At 49.2% G+C, this 13127-nt stretch overlaps 1 protein-coding gene across 3 annotated transcripts in view; it reads right to left on the reverse strand.

Moving 5' to 3' along the window:
• Positions 1–13127, reverse strand: part of ADGRD1 (adhesion G protein-coupled receptor D1) — a 442408-nt gene that overhangs the window by 162500 nt on the left and 266781 nt on the right. For all 3 annotated transcript variants that reach the window (XM_060250081.1, XM_060250080.1, XM_060250079.1), the window contains one exon: positions 9446–9557. In XM_060250081.1, the coding sequence (XP_060106064.1) occupies positions 9446–9557 (112 nt within the window). The remainder of the gene's footprint in view (positions 1–9445; positions 9558–13127) is intronic.

The raw sequence follows: 13127 nt of genomic DNA on the forward strand, positions 1-13127 counted from the left end.
GCAGGCGCACTATCCCATGAGTGTGAGGCACAGAGACCACGAAGAAGATCAGTGCAATCCCATTATATCCCCCAAAAGATGGTTGGTTGTCAAGCTGTCTGATGCTGGGAACCGAACCTGGGACCTTCCTTATCCGACACAGGCAAAGAACCAGAGTGCGTTTATGTACACCCACTCTTCATAAGCTACCTCTGGGTTTATGCCACTCAGTGTCATCGACTCTGACTACCGGCAGCTTTCCAGGGCCTTCCCCAAGATCTCCTGGAGGAGGTCCTCCAACTGAAGATGCCAGTGATTGAACCTGGGACCTTCCGTATGCAAAGCGAGTGGTCTACCACTGAGGCACAGTCTCCTACAGTGAGAACAGCGGCACTGCTCCCTACATGGAATGGCACCACCATCGCTTATGTGTGGCAGCCTGAGGGAACGAAAAGATAGTGACCGTGACAACAAGCCATCCTTTTTCTTCAGTTTGCTCCCTACACTCATTTTCATTTCCCTCCACCTTCTGTTCCCTCTTCGGAGTCACACACTGTCTAACTGATTTATTGGGGATTATTTCAAAGTATATTTTCCTGCCTTGTTCTCTGTTTCCGATTATATCTTGTTCTGCTCAGCTTCACCCTCTCCAAGTTTTTATTTCCCCTCTAAAACCAAATCCATTTGGGGGTTTTGATTTTCTTTTGTTTTCTTCCCCTTCTCTTCTCCCAGCACCTTATCTACTGCTTGCAGCAGAGAAGTGACTCAGCAGTTTTCTCCCTGTGCAATCAAAGGGCAAGGAACTCTTCCCTCTACTTTGGTGTCTCTTTAGGTCAGAGGTGGCCAAATTTGTTTAATGTAAGAGCCACATAGAATAAACGTCAGATGTCTGAGAGCTGCAAGGAAGGAAGGGAGGGAGGAGAGAGGGAGGGAGGGAGGGAGGGAGGGAGGGAGGGAGGGAGGGAAGGAAGGAAGGAAGGAAGGAAGGAAGGAAGGAAGGAAGGAAGGAAGGAAGGAAGGAAGGAAGGAAGGAAGGAAGGAAGGAGAGAGGGACGGAGGGAGGGAGGGAAGGGAGGAGGGAGGGAAGGAAGGAAGGAGAGAAGGGAGGAAAGGAAGGAAGGGAGGGAGGAGAAAGGGAGGGAGGGAGGGAGGGAAGGAAGGAAGGAAGGAAGGAAGGAAGGAAGGAAGGAAGGAAGGAAGGAAGGAAGGAAGGAAGGAAAGGAGGAAGGAAGGAAAGGAGGAAGGGAGGGAGGAGGGAAGGGAGGGAGGGAGAGAAGAAAGGGAGGAAGGGAGGAATGAAGGGAGGAGAGAGGGAAGGAGGGAGGGAGGGAGGGAGGAAGGAAGGAAGGAAGGAAGGAAGGAAGGAAGGAAGGAAGGAAGGAAGGGAGGGAGGGAGGAAGCAGGGAAGGAGGATGGGAAGGAGGGAAGGATGGAAGGAAGGCAGGGAGGGAGGGAAGGAAGGAAGGAGGGAAGGAGGGAGCGAAGGAAGCAAAGGAAGCAAGAAGAGGTGGAAAGAAAGCAACTTTTAATGTATTCTCTAAGCTGCCACTTGTGTTGGCTTAGAGAAATGTTTTAAAGAGACAAATGCCTTTTCCTAGCTGGCTGACAGGTTGGTGGGGGCTTTGAGGGCTACATAATATGTGTGAAAGAGCCACATGTGGCTCCCGAGTCACAGTTTGGCCACCTGTGCTTTAGGTGGACATCAGAAACGGATACTGCAGCTTGGGGGACCAAGAGAAGGGCCCTCAACAAGGCGTTGGAACTGAGGTCCCTTGGCTAATCTTGTTGCTCGCAAAACTACATAGAAATTTAAGGTAAGCTGCAGCTGCTCCTGTCTTAGGGTTGCCATCTTCCAGGTGGGTCCTGGATAGAGTTGCCAGCTCCAGATTGGGAAATACCTGGAGATTCCGGGGGTAGAGTCTGGGAAGGGCGAGGAATCTACTGCCACAGAGTCCATCCTCCAAAGCAGCCATTTTCTCCAGGGGAAATGATATCGGTCATCTGGAGACCGATTGTAACAGTGGGAGATCTCAAGGTGCCACCTGGAAGTTGGTAACCCCAGGTCTGACGTTCTCCTAGAATTACACTTGATCTCCAACTTCAGAAATCAGGATCCCTGGAGAAAACGGCATCTTTGAAGAGCAGACTCAGTGGAATGGCGTCCCTGCTGAGCTCCTTCCCAAATTCCACTTTCTCCAGGCACTATCAACAAATCTACAAGGACAGGCTGGAGTTCGCAACCCTGCCCTGCCCCTTTTCAGCTTGGTCTTGCCTCTGATCCTTCCCTTGCCTGGACCTTAAGGCAGCTTTAAGTAGTCTGCTGTTCTCTGCTGGCTCGTTGGTTGCATTGGAAAAGGCCGTCTTTCTTCTTTTCCGATCCCCAAAGTCTGGTGCCTTCAGGTCTCCGAGAGGATGCCGGAAAGTGCCCAAACCACCCACTGATGGACGTAGAGTTCCCAAGGGCTGGCAGGGGGTTCATCTTGCAGTGCTGTGAATCAAATTTGAACCATGTGTGTGTGGGGGGGGGGGATGGGGTTGCAGATTGACATCCCTCTGCGCAAGTTTGGTGCAGACGAGGGAAAGCAGCTATGACCTGTGAGCATGTCGAGCTTGGAGCCACGGCGGGTTGCCTAGATGCTGACAAACCCAATGGGCAGCCTCTTAGGTAGCCCACGCAAGGTGGCTCATGCATTTTATGCGTGGTTCATATTGTAATTAGTAACCCCTAGTTTAACTCATGCATTTTGTCTGGTGTCTTAATTTGGGGATATAAGAGCAAATGATAACCCCAGCCAGGGGTTTCTTTGAGCAGGAACTCAGAGGAACGCAGTTCTGGGTGGCTTGGTGTCCAGGGGTGTGGCCTCATATGCAAATGAGTTCCTGCTGGGCTTTTTTCTACAAAAAAGAGAGCTCTGGCCACAGCCCTTGATAAGGGTTGTCAACTCTGATCACCGCACCTCAAAAAGGAAATTATAGCATTGGAAAAAGTCCAGAAAAGGACAACTAGAATGATTAAAGGGTTGGAACACTTTCCCTATGAAGAAAGGTTGAAACGCTTGGGACTCTTTAGCTTGGAGAAACGTCGACTGCAGCTAGAATGATTAAAGGGCAGCTAGAATGATTAAAGGGTTGGAATGCTTTCCATATGAAGAAAGGTTAAAATTCTTAGGGCTCTTTAGCTTGGAGAAACGTCGACTGAGGGGTGACATGATAGAGGTTTACAAGATTGTGCATGGGATGGAGAAGGTAGAGAAAGAAGTCCTTTTCTCCCTTTCTCACAATACAAGAACTCCTGGGCATTCAATGAAATTGCTCAGCAGTCAGGTTAAAACGGATAAAAGGAAGTACTTCTTCACCCAAAGGGTGATTAACATGTGGAATTCACTGCCACAGGAGGTGGTAGCAGCTACAAGCATTGCCAGCTTCAAGAGGGGATTAGATAAAAATATGGAGCAGAGGTCCATCAGTGGCGATTAGCCACAGTGTGTGTGTGACACAGATCGTTGGACTGGATGGGCCATTGGCCTGATCCAACATGGCTTCTCTTATGTCCTTATGTGACACAGAGTGTTGGACTGGATGGGCCATTGGCCTGATCCAACATGGCTTCTCTTATGTCCTTATGTGACACAGAGTGTTCGACTGAATGGGCCATTGGCCGGATCCAACATGGCTTCTCTTATGTCTTTATGTGACATAGTGTTGGACTGGGTTGGCCATTGGCCTGATCCAACATGGCTTCTCTTATGTCCTTATGTGACACAGAGTGTTGGACTGGGTGGGCCATTGGCCTGATCCAACATGGCTTCTCTTATGTTCTTATGTTATGCTCTTAACTCCAAACTGGGGAAATTCCTGGGAAATTGGGGACAGATTCTGGGGAGGGTGGAGTTTCGGGAGGGGTAGGAGCTCAACAGGGATGCAATGCCATAGACTCCACCCTCCAAAGCAGCCATTTTCTTCAAGGGAACTAATTTCTGTAGTCTGGAAATCAGTTGTCATTCCTGGAAAATTCCATGACACACCTGACGATGAGCCAATGTAGCCCTTGAAGATATGCTGTCCAACTGCACAAACAATCCTGAACTCACTGGATCAATTATCTGAGCCCATATAAGGCAGTTTCACATGAACACACATGAAGCTGTCTTATACTGAATCAGACCCTGGTTCCCTCAAAGTCAGCATTGTCTACTCAGACTGGCAGCTGCTCTCCAGGTTCTCAGGCCGAGGTCTTTTACATCACCTACTGCCTCTTCCTTTCTGCTGGAGACGCAGGAGATAGAATCTGGGACCTTCTGCATGCCAAGCAGATGTTCTATCGCTGACCCACAGTCCTTCCCCATGTGCTCATAAAGTACAAAGCTACACAATTACATCTGGTTCAACATTGTCTCCGCTGACAGGTTAGACGGCTGAGCTACAAAAAAGATACATGATAGTCAAGCTATGAAAAAGACATATGAAAGTCTACTGGCCATCTGACCTTTCTCTTTCTCCAGCAGTTAAATCAAGATATTGAGACCAGGATACTGCCCAACATTGCAAGACCCGGAAATGAAGCTCCACAATAACGATTATTATTACTTACTTACTTACATCACGGTCCAAGCGCTGCCTATGATTAATATATGACTTTGCCTTCCGATTCAGGCTGTTCAAAATTATGCTGCATACCTTTGTCATGTTTAATTTGTACTGACTAGTGTAGAACTAAGAGGCGATGAACAAAACCCCTAACGTATGATAGAAGCATTATGAGGCCAAGGCAGCCACTGTTTAATAGAGCTGAGAAAAAATATAGAAAACATATAGATTTCTTAAGGGACTGCTTGCACCATAGGACTCCTTGCTAAGTTACGTGGCTAATTCCCCAGCTCCTGCCCTAAGCAGTCAGCACTCTGAGAAAGAAGGAGAAGAAGGAGGAGGAGGAGGAGGAAGAAGGAGAAAGAGAAGGAGGAGAAGGAGGAGAACGAGAAGGAGGAGAAGGAGGAGGAGAAGGAGAAGGAGAAGGAAAAGGAGGAGGAGGAGAAGGAGAAGGAGGAGGAGAAGGAGGAGGAGGAGGAAGAGAAGGAGAAGGAGGAGGAGAAGGAGGAGGAGGAGGAGGAGGAAGAGGAAGAGAAAAAGGAGGAGGAGGAAGAGAAGGAGGAGGAAGAGAAAAAGGAGAAGGAGGCAGAGAAGGAGGAGGAGGAGGAGGAGGAGAAGGAGAAGAAGGAGGAGGAGAAGGAGAAGAAGGAGAAGAAGAAGAAGAAGGAGAAGAAGAAGGTAAGATTTATATCCAACTGAGCATTGAACTTTGGATATTCTGCATGCTGTGCAGATGGCTCTGCCATGGAGCCATAGCTCCTCTCCAAATTCGAGGTGAAGAAGAAGGAGGAGGAGGAAGAGGAAGAAGATGATATTGGATTTATATCCAACCCTATACTCTGAATCTCAGAGCAGTCACAATCTCCTTTACCTTCCTCCCCCCCTCCACAACAGACATTCTGTGAGGTGGGTGGGGCTAAGAGAGCTCTTGTTTGCAGCAGCTGCCCTTTCAAGGACAACTCCTGTGAGAGCTACAGCTGACCCAAGGCCATCCCAGCAGGTGCAAGTGGAGGAGTGGGGAATCAAATCTGGTTCTCTCAGATAAGACTCCAACGCACTTAACCACTACACCAAACTGGCTCTTCAGGTTGGAAGTCACTGCTGTTTGCTTCTTGCCTCTGAGAAGTGCCACTGCAGTTCCATTGTCAGTGAAACTGGATGTTAATTTAGGGGTTTCCCCTCAACATTTGTCAGGCAAAACACCAGGGGTGGCCAAACTTGCTTGACATAAGAGCCACATAGAATAAATGTCAGATATTTGAGAACCACAAGACATGAACATCAGATATCTGAGAGCCACAAGAAAGGAAGGAAGGAAGGATTTAAAGAGAAGTGATTTCGAGAAGTGAGTTAAAGAGACAAATGCCTTCTCCAAACCAGCTGATGGGGCATTGAAGGCTTCGAGAGCCACACAATATGTGTAAAAGAGCCACATGTGGCTCCCGAGCCTCAGTTTGGTCATTCCTGCACCAGAGGAATGTTGAGGAAATCCATTTAAAAGATTCATGAAATTTCTCAGGTGGGGTTTCATGCACCCCCTGTATTGTCACCATTTTTTTTCCTTAAACAAATGCATAAGCTCCCCTTCTGGTGGATATTCAGGGAAGCCACAAGAGTTATGATCGAATTCTTAACATTTCATAAGCGGGTATTATAAATGTCCCACATGCATTCTTCTGGTTGGAAGTCACTGCTGCTTGCTTATTGCCTCGGAGTTCTTGCAGAGTTCTTCTGATCCAACCCAGTTCATAAGTAAATCAGGAGATGGGCAGTTAAAATTAGAAACCCTCCACAGGTTCTGCCTGAAGCTAATCATGACTGCAGGAGATGTAGCCACAAAGTCAATGAGAAGAATAAGCCTTGGCTTCTTTGGTGGGCGGGCAACATAAGACCTCTAGATTGGCCAAGCCAAGTCTTCTTATCTTACTGTTCTTTGGACTCAAAGGTCATGAGCAGATTGGGATCCAATCCTCTTACATCACCACAGCAAAATATTTAGAGACTGCTGAGGTAGTTTTAGGAGGGAAGGCAGCATGGTATATCCAGATTTCTGAAACTGAGCAGGGTAGTTGGAAGGGAGACCATCATGGCAGACTCTGTAGAGGAAGGTCAAGGAAAACCACCTCTGCTTCTCATTTGCCTTGCTGGGGTTGCTGTAAGCAGGATTGGTTCTTGGATGGGAGACCACCAAGGAAGACTCTGCAGAGGAAGGAAACGGCCAACCACCTCTGCTTCTCCCTTGCCTTGGAAGCCCCTTGCTGGGGTTGCTGTAAGCAGGATTGGTTCTTGGAAGGGAGACCACCAAGGAAGGTTCTGCAGAGGAAGGCCATGGCCAACCACTTCTGCTTCTCACTTGCCTTGGAAGCCCCTTGCTGGGTTGCTGTAAGCAGAGTTGTTCCTTGGATGGGAGACCACCAAGGAGGACTCTGCAGAGGAAGGCCATGGCCAACCACCTCTGCTTCTCCCTTGCCTTGAAAGCCCCTTGCTGGGGTTGCTGTAAGCAGGGGTGGTTCTTGGAAGGGAGACCACCAAGGAAGGCTCTGCAGAGGAAGGCCATGGCAAACCACCTCTGCTTCTCCCTTGCCTTGAATGTCCCTTGCTGGGTTGCTGTAAGCAGGGCTGGTTCTTGGATGGGAGACCACCAAGGAAGACTCTGCAGAGGAAGGCCATGGCAAACCACCTCTGCTTCTCCCTTGCCTTGATAGCCCCTTGCTGGGTTGCTGTAAGCAGGGCTGGTTCTTGGATGGGAGACCACCAAGGAAGACTCTGCAGAGGAAGGCCATGGCAAACCACCTCTGCTTCTCACTCGCCTTGGAAGCCCCTTGCTGGGGTTGCTGTAAGCAGGGCTGGTTCTTGGAAGGGAGACCACCAAGGAAGGCTCTGCAGAGGAAGGTCATGGCCAACCACCTCTGCTTCTCACTCGCCTTGGAAGCCCCTTGCTGGGGTTGCTGTAAGCAGGGCTGGTTCTTGGATGGGAGACCACCAAGGAAGGCTCTGCAGAGGAAGGCCAAGGCAAACCACCTCTGCTTCTCCCTTGCCCTGAAAGCCTCTTGCTGGGGTTGCTGTAAGCAGGGCTGGTTCTTGGAAGGGAGACCACCAAGGAAGACGCTGCAGAGGAAGGCCATGGAAAACCACTTCTGCTTCTCCCTTGCCTTGAAAGCCCCTTGCTGGGGTTGCTGTAACTCAACTGCAACTTGACATCATTTCACACACACAAAGCAATTTTCTGATCCTCATCTACAAGGAAAAACTGGATGATTTTTTGAGGTGACACATTCACGTAGCCTATAAAGAAGGAGAACAAATACCCTTCTCTCAAATGAGACCAGATTTCACACTCCAATAAAATACGCTTTAAGGACACAGCCTGCCCAGATCTACATTTACAATCTCTGTCTGAAGATGCTGTGTCTGCGCATTGGCCTTCCAGTATAGCTGAGGGGAAAGAATCTAACCCAGACAGCATAAATTCTTTTCTATAATGAGGGATGTGGTGAGGTCTTTAAAGTAACTCAGAGTATCACAAGAGAAAGCAACTCCCAAGCCAGGTATAAACATCGGCACTGATTTCGCACTTGGGCTTGTTCTGGGTGGAGAGCCCTTTTGCCCCCGGTGCTGCTCTATGTTTTTGCACAAGCTGCTCCGGAACTGCGAGTTGGCATGCCGCTTTTCCACTGCAAGCAGAAACCGCTTGTAAGAGGATCTCGCTTGCTGCGGAAAAGCGGCGTGCCGATTCGCAGCTCCGGGGCAGCTTGTGAGAAAACGGAGAGAAGCGCCGGGGGCAAAAGGGTTCGCCACCCGGAACAAGCCTTGTGCGAAATCAGTGTGTGAGTCTGGTCTTCTGGACAGTAAAGTACAGTGTCTACAACTCCAATGGAAAAGGAAGAAGTTCTTCTCAGTTTTGTGGCATCCCACAATGTCCAGAAGTGAAAATCTGTATCCTGTTACTTTTGAGGTCTTGCAAGCCTTCCTTGTCGGATGGCTAAAAATAAAGTCCTGCTTTTGAGTATGCTCATAAAGTTATCCAGAAACATAGGAGCCTCCAGCTTGTTTTGATCTTGTGCTGTGATTAATCATAGCGAGGATTCTTTCAGAGCACCAGGTCCCCACCCAGGTCTCAGATTCAGCAGCAGCTCACAGGAGCACAGCTCCTGAACCTTTCTGGGGGTTCCCCCTCTTCCTCCCCACCTTCCAGTTTGGTGTAGTGGTTAAGTGTGCGGACTCTTATCTGGGAGAACCAGGTTTGATTTCGCACTCCTCCACTTGCACCTGCTGGAATAGCCTTGGGTCACCCATAGCTCTGGCAGAGGTTGTCCTTGAAAGGGCAGCTTCTGGGAGAGCTCTCTCAGCCCCACCTACCTCACAGGGTGTCTGTTGTGGGGGGAGGAAGGTAATGGAGATTGTGAGCCGCTCTGAGACTCTGAGATTCGGAGTGGAGGGCGGGATATAAATCCAATATCATCATCTTCTTCTACCTTGTCCATAGAATAGTAGGTGCAGCTACATAACAATCCCTGGATTAGGAGAGCGGGCAGCCAGCCAGTCACCAGGAGCTTTGCCACACCCCCAGCAGCCCTCATTAACCCCTTGAGAAGCCCAGGTCACCCTTTCTCTACTTCTTATGTGATTTTGGGTGGTGTGTGGCTTGCTGGCCTTTTGACTGGGGGGCAGATGGCCCAGGAGAGCCCCAGGCGAGGGAGGCCTGCTTGGGCTGGCTGGATCTTTAGCCAGCCTAAGCAGGCCTCGCTTGCTCGGGGCCCTCCTTTCTTGCATCAGATTGGTTTTGGCTGGGGGGGGGGCACTATATGCTAATGAGTTATGCTAATGAGCTCCACCACCTATTTTTCTACAAAACGACCCCCACCAGTTTGGCACTTACCGTTCCGGGGCTTAAATGGAAGCTGATCAGGAGCAGGATCTGGGCCACCAAGATGGCAAAGGACAGGTTGGCGTGGATGTGGTAGCGCTGGTTGCGGATGGTGCTGACGGAGCTGTGGAAAGGAAGTCCAGTTAGCACCCCGGGGAAGAAAGCATCATTTCACCGTTTATTGCGAAGGACTTGATTTGCGAGTTTCGGGATTCAGACCCCCCCCAATTCGCTCCCGCCAGAAAAAGAAAACACTGATTTGTACTGTAAGCCAAGAATCGCTAAAAAGGCTCCGAGCTTGCGAAGCAGTAATAACTTTTTACGTCTCAGGGAAGAAAAAAAAGAAACTGGGCCACAAATCAGACAAAAGCGGCCTTTGCCAAGCATCTTCTGGCGTCTCGGATTTAGTCCTTGACCATAAACTGAACAAAGGCCCTTATCTGCCCACTGCAGCTTAAAACCTGTGACCAGCGTTCCCTCTAGGATGAGTTAGTGTGAGCTAATTCATAGTTTTTAAGCCTTCGGCTCACACTTCTTTGTCTCAGCTCAGGAAGGATGACCCCAGAGAAGACGAATTGATGCAGTCGCTCACAACTTTAATGCCAGTAGCTCATGAAGTAGCTGATGTAGCCAATCCTCCAAGAGCTTACAATAAAGAGCCTTGCAAGCTCTTGGAGGATTGGCTACATCAAGGGTGTGTGGCCTAATATGCAAAGGAGCTCCTGCTGGAATTCCACCCCTGAGCCTGCTTAACGCCGTTGTCGTGATCAGCCTTCCTAGCTTCCGTCAGCCCACTGATGTCTTTGGATGGCTACGGGTATCACGGTAATTCATGATGCTCAGAAGGTTACAAATGATGTTCTTTACCACCCCACCCCCCAAAAAAACCCCTACTTTTGGAATAAATTTAAATCCATCGCAACAAATGAAATCAGAAAGAAAAAAGCCAGCCCTGCTTCTCATAGACTGCCCAAATCTCACTTTCGAAGTCTGGGACATTCATGGCATTTCACAGCCTGGGCATACTGGAAGATACATGTGTGAGAAGGTGTTCCTTTAAAAGAACAGCGTACCCCATTCCTGTAGTTCTATCTCATTTGGGGTTGGATGGAAACTAAATCTTCTGCTGAAGGAAAGCACTTTCATCAGCAAAACAGAACCTTCCTGTCTGCCCCCGCCCCCGCCGCAGGCCACTGGTCTCACCAAAATGTTATTTTTTTGGGGGGGAGGGATGCTCAGAAATAGCCCAAGGGACAAATCTGGGGTCTGCAACAGGAAGGCGAATTGGTGGGAAATTTTGTTTAGAACCACCTTGCGGTTCTCCACTTTTTCAGTCTCACAACTGGGTTGAGAGAGGGAGAGAGAGGCATTGCTCAATCGATCCGTGAGTTTTGCATCTGAGACAGGGTTTGAATCTGGGTCTCCCCAATCCCTTGGAGGATGAACACAGGCCTGTAGCTACAGGAGGGGGGGGCTGTTGGGGCCCTGCCCCCTGACCTCCAGTCCGGTGTCCCTGATTTTTCCTCCCTCCCCCCTGCTACCACCACGGGGGTGAAAGCTGAGAGGCTGGGGGCTACCCTCTTCCCTCCATTATTTAAACTGCACAGGAGGAGTACCTAGGAACAACCACTGTTCCTCCTGGCCCTTTAAATGGCATGGGAGGGGCAGCGGCTGCTTCTGGCTACACCTATGCTGGAAGCATAGACAGCTTCAAGAGGGGACTGCATAAACATATGGAGCAGAGGTTGATCAGTGGCTATTAGCCACAGCTTATTGTTGGAACTCTCTGTCTGGAAAAGTGATGCTCTGTATTCTTGGTGCTTGGGGGGGGGGGGGACACAGAGGAAGGGCTTCTAGTGTCCTGGCCCCACTGATGGACCTTCTGATGGCACCTGGGTTTTTTTTTACCACTGTGTGACAGAGTGTTGGACTGGAGGGGCCATTGGCCTGATTCAATATGGCTTCTTTTATGTGACACGAAGTGTTGGACTGGATGAGCCATTGGCCTGATCCAACATGGCTTCTCTTATGTTCTTATGTGACACAGAGTGTTGGACTGGATGGGCCATTGGCCTGATCCAACATGGCTTCTCTTTTGTTCTTATGTGACACAGAGTGTTGGACTGGAGGGGCCATTGGCCTGATCCAACATGGCTTCTCTTATGTTCTTATGTGACACAGAGTGTTGGACTGGATGGGACATTGGCCTGATCCAACATGGCTTCTCTTATGTTCTTATGTGACACAGAGTGTTGGACAGGATGGGCCATTGGCCTGATCCAACATGGCTTCTTTTATGTGTTGGACTGGAGGGGCCATTGGCCTGATCCAACATGGCTTCTCTTATGTTCTTATGTTTCACAGAGCGTTGGACTGGATGGGCCATTGGCCTGACCCAATGTGGCTTCTCTTATGTTCTTATGTGTCACAGAGTGTTGGACTGGATGGGCCATTGGCCTGACCCAACATGGCTTCTCTTATGTTCTTATGTGACACAGAGTGTTGGACTGGAGGGGCCATTGGCCTGATCCAACATGGCTTCTCTTATGTTCTTATGTGACACAGAGTGTTGGACTGGAGGGGCCATTCGCCTGATTCAATATGGCTTCTCTTATGTTCTTACGTTCTCCCATGCAATTTTGATCATGGGGGAGTGAGGCGGAGTGCCCCCACCCCCAGCTCTCATTCTGTGGCCCTTCCAAGTGGTGGGTGACGGGGGGGGATTGTTAGGTGCCCTGAATCACAGTGGAGGTGAGCTGTTACGTGCCCCCTGACTTTTTTACATGCCCTCCAACTTTTAAATCCGGGCTATGATCCTGGATGAACACAATAAAAAGTGATGGGTAGATTTAAAAGCCATTCAGTGTTAATAACTGCTGAGTCGGCCAGAGAAAATGGTGCGCCTGAGAACTAACAAACTGTGGACTGAAACACAGTATGTGTCGAGGGGGCGACTGCCCCCCACTTCTCTGACACCCTTGTACATAGCGCCTGCCCCTTTCCAATGTCTCCTGATGCGTGGAACAAGTTCACGATACCATCTCTCCAGGGGAAGAAGGCAGCCCCTTGGGAATTTGTGCCAGCCATCCAATTTGACATAGAATTTCATGCAAAGGCTATGCCAACTGTACACTGCTAGAATTGCTAACTGTGCATTGGCCCGACGGGCAGTGTCATGCATTATTCCCCGTCCCTCATCAAGATCACAAACCACAGGGCTGTCCCATGAAATAATAACTAGAACTGAAGCTCCTTAACAGTTTAATTCGGAAGAGGGGGAGAGAAAGGAAGTCGTTATGTGACAGATCCGTTTCCACTTTCCCGCAATAACCTTTTGCATTTATTTGGATTTATGCACACCTTTTCGGAGGCAAATCGTTCTCAATCAGTTCGCAATTAACAACCTCGGGGCCGATTCTTCTCTGACAGAGAACAGGGAGAGTACGTCCATGGAAATTGATAAGGCTGAAGCCGACGCAAAGTCCTAGCAAACATGGCACAGCGTCCAGGCAGGCATTTCCATATTTAAATCAAATCTGGCACTTCATAACTACCGCAGTGTGCTATTATCCACATATCGACGAGTTTTCTATAAATATGGAAATACGGCATTTATCTCATTATGATTCCAACTCACATAATGATTCCAGAACTGGGAAGCTGAAGAAATACTCCATGGAAGAGCCAACTGACT

This window comes from Heteronotia binoei, chromosome 11, assembly GCF_032191835.1.
Source record: "Heteronotia binoei isolate CCM8104 ecotype False Entrance Well chromosome 11, APGP_CSIRO_Hbin_v1, whole genome shotgun sequence".
Lineage (NCBI taxonomy): Eukaryota > Metazoa > Chordata > Lepidosauria > Squamata > Gekkonidae > Heteronotia > Heteronotia binoei.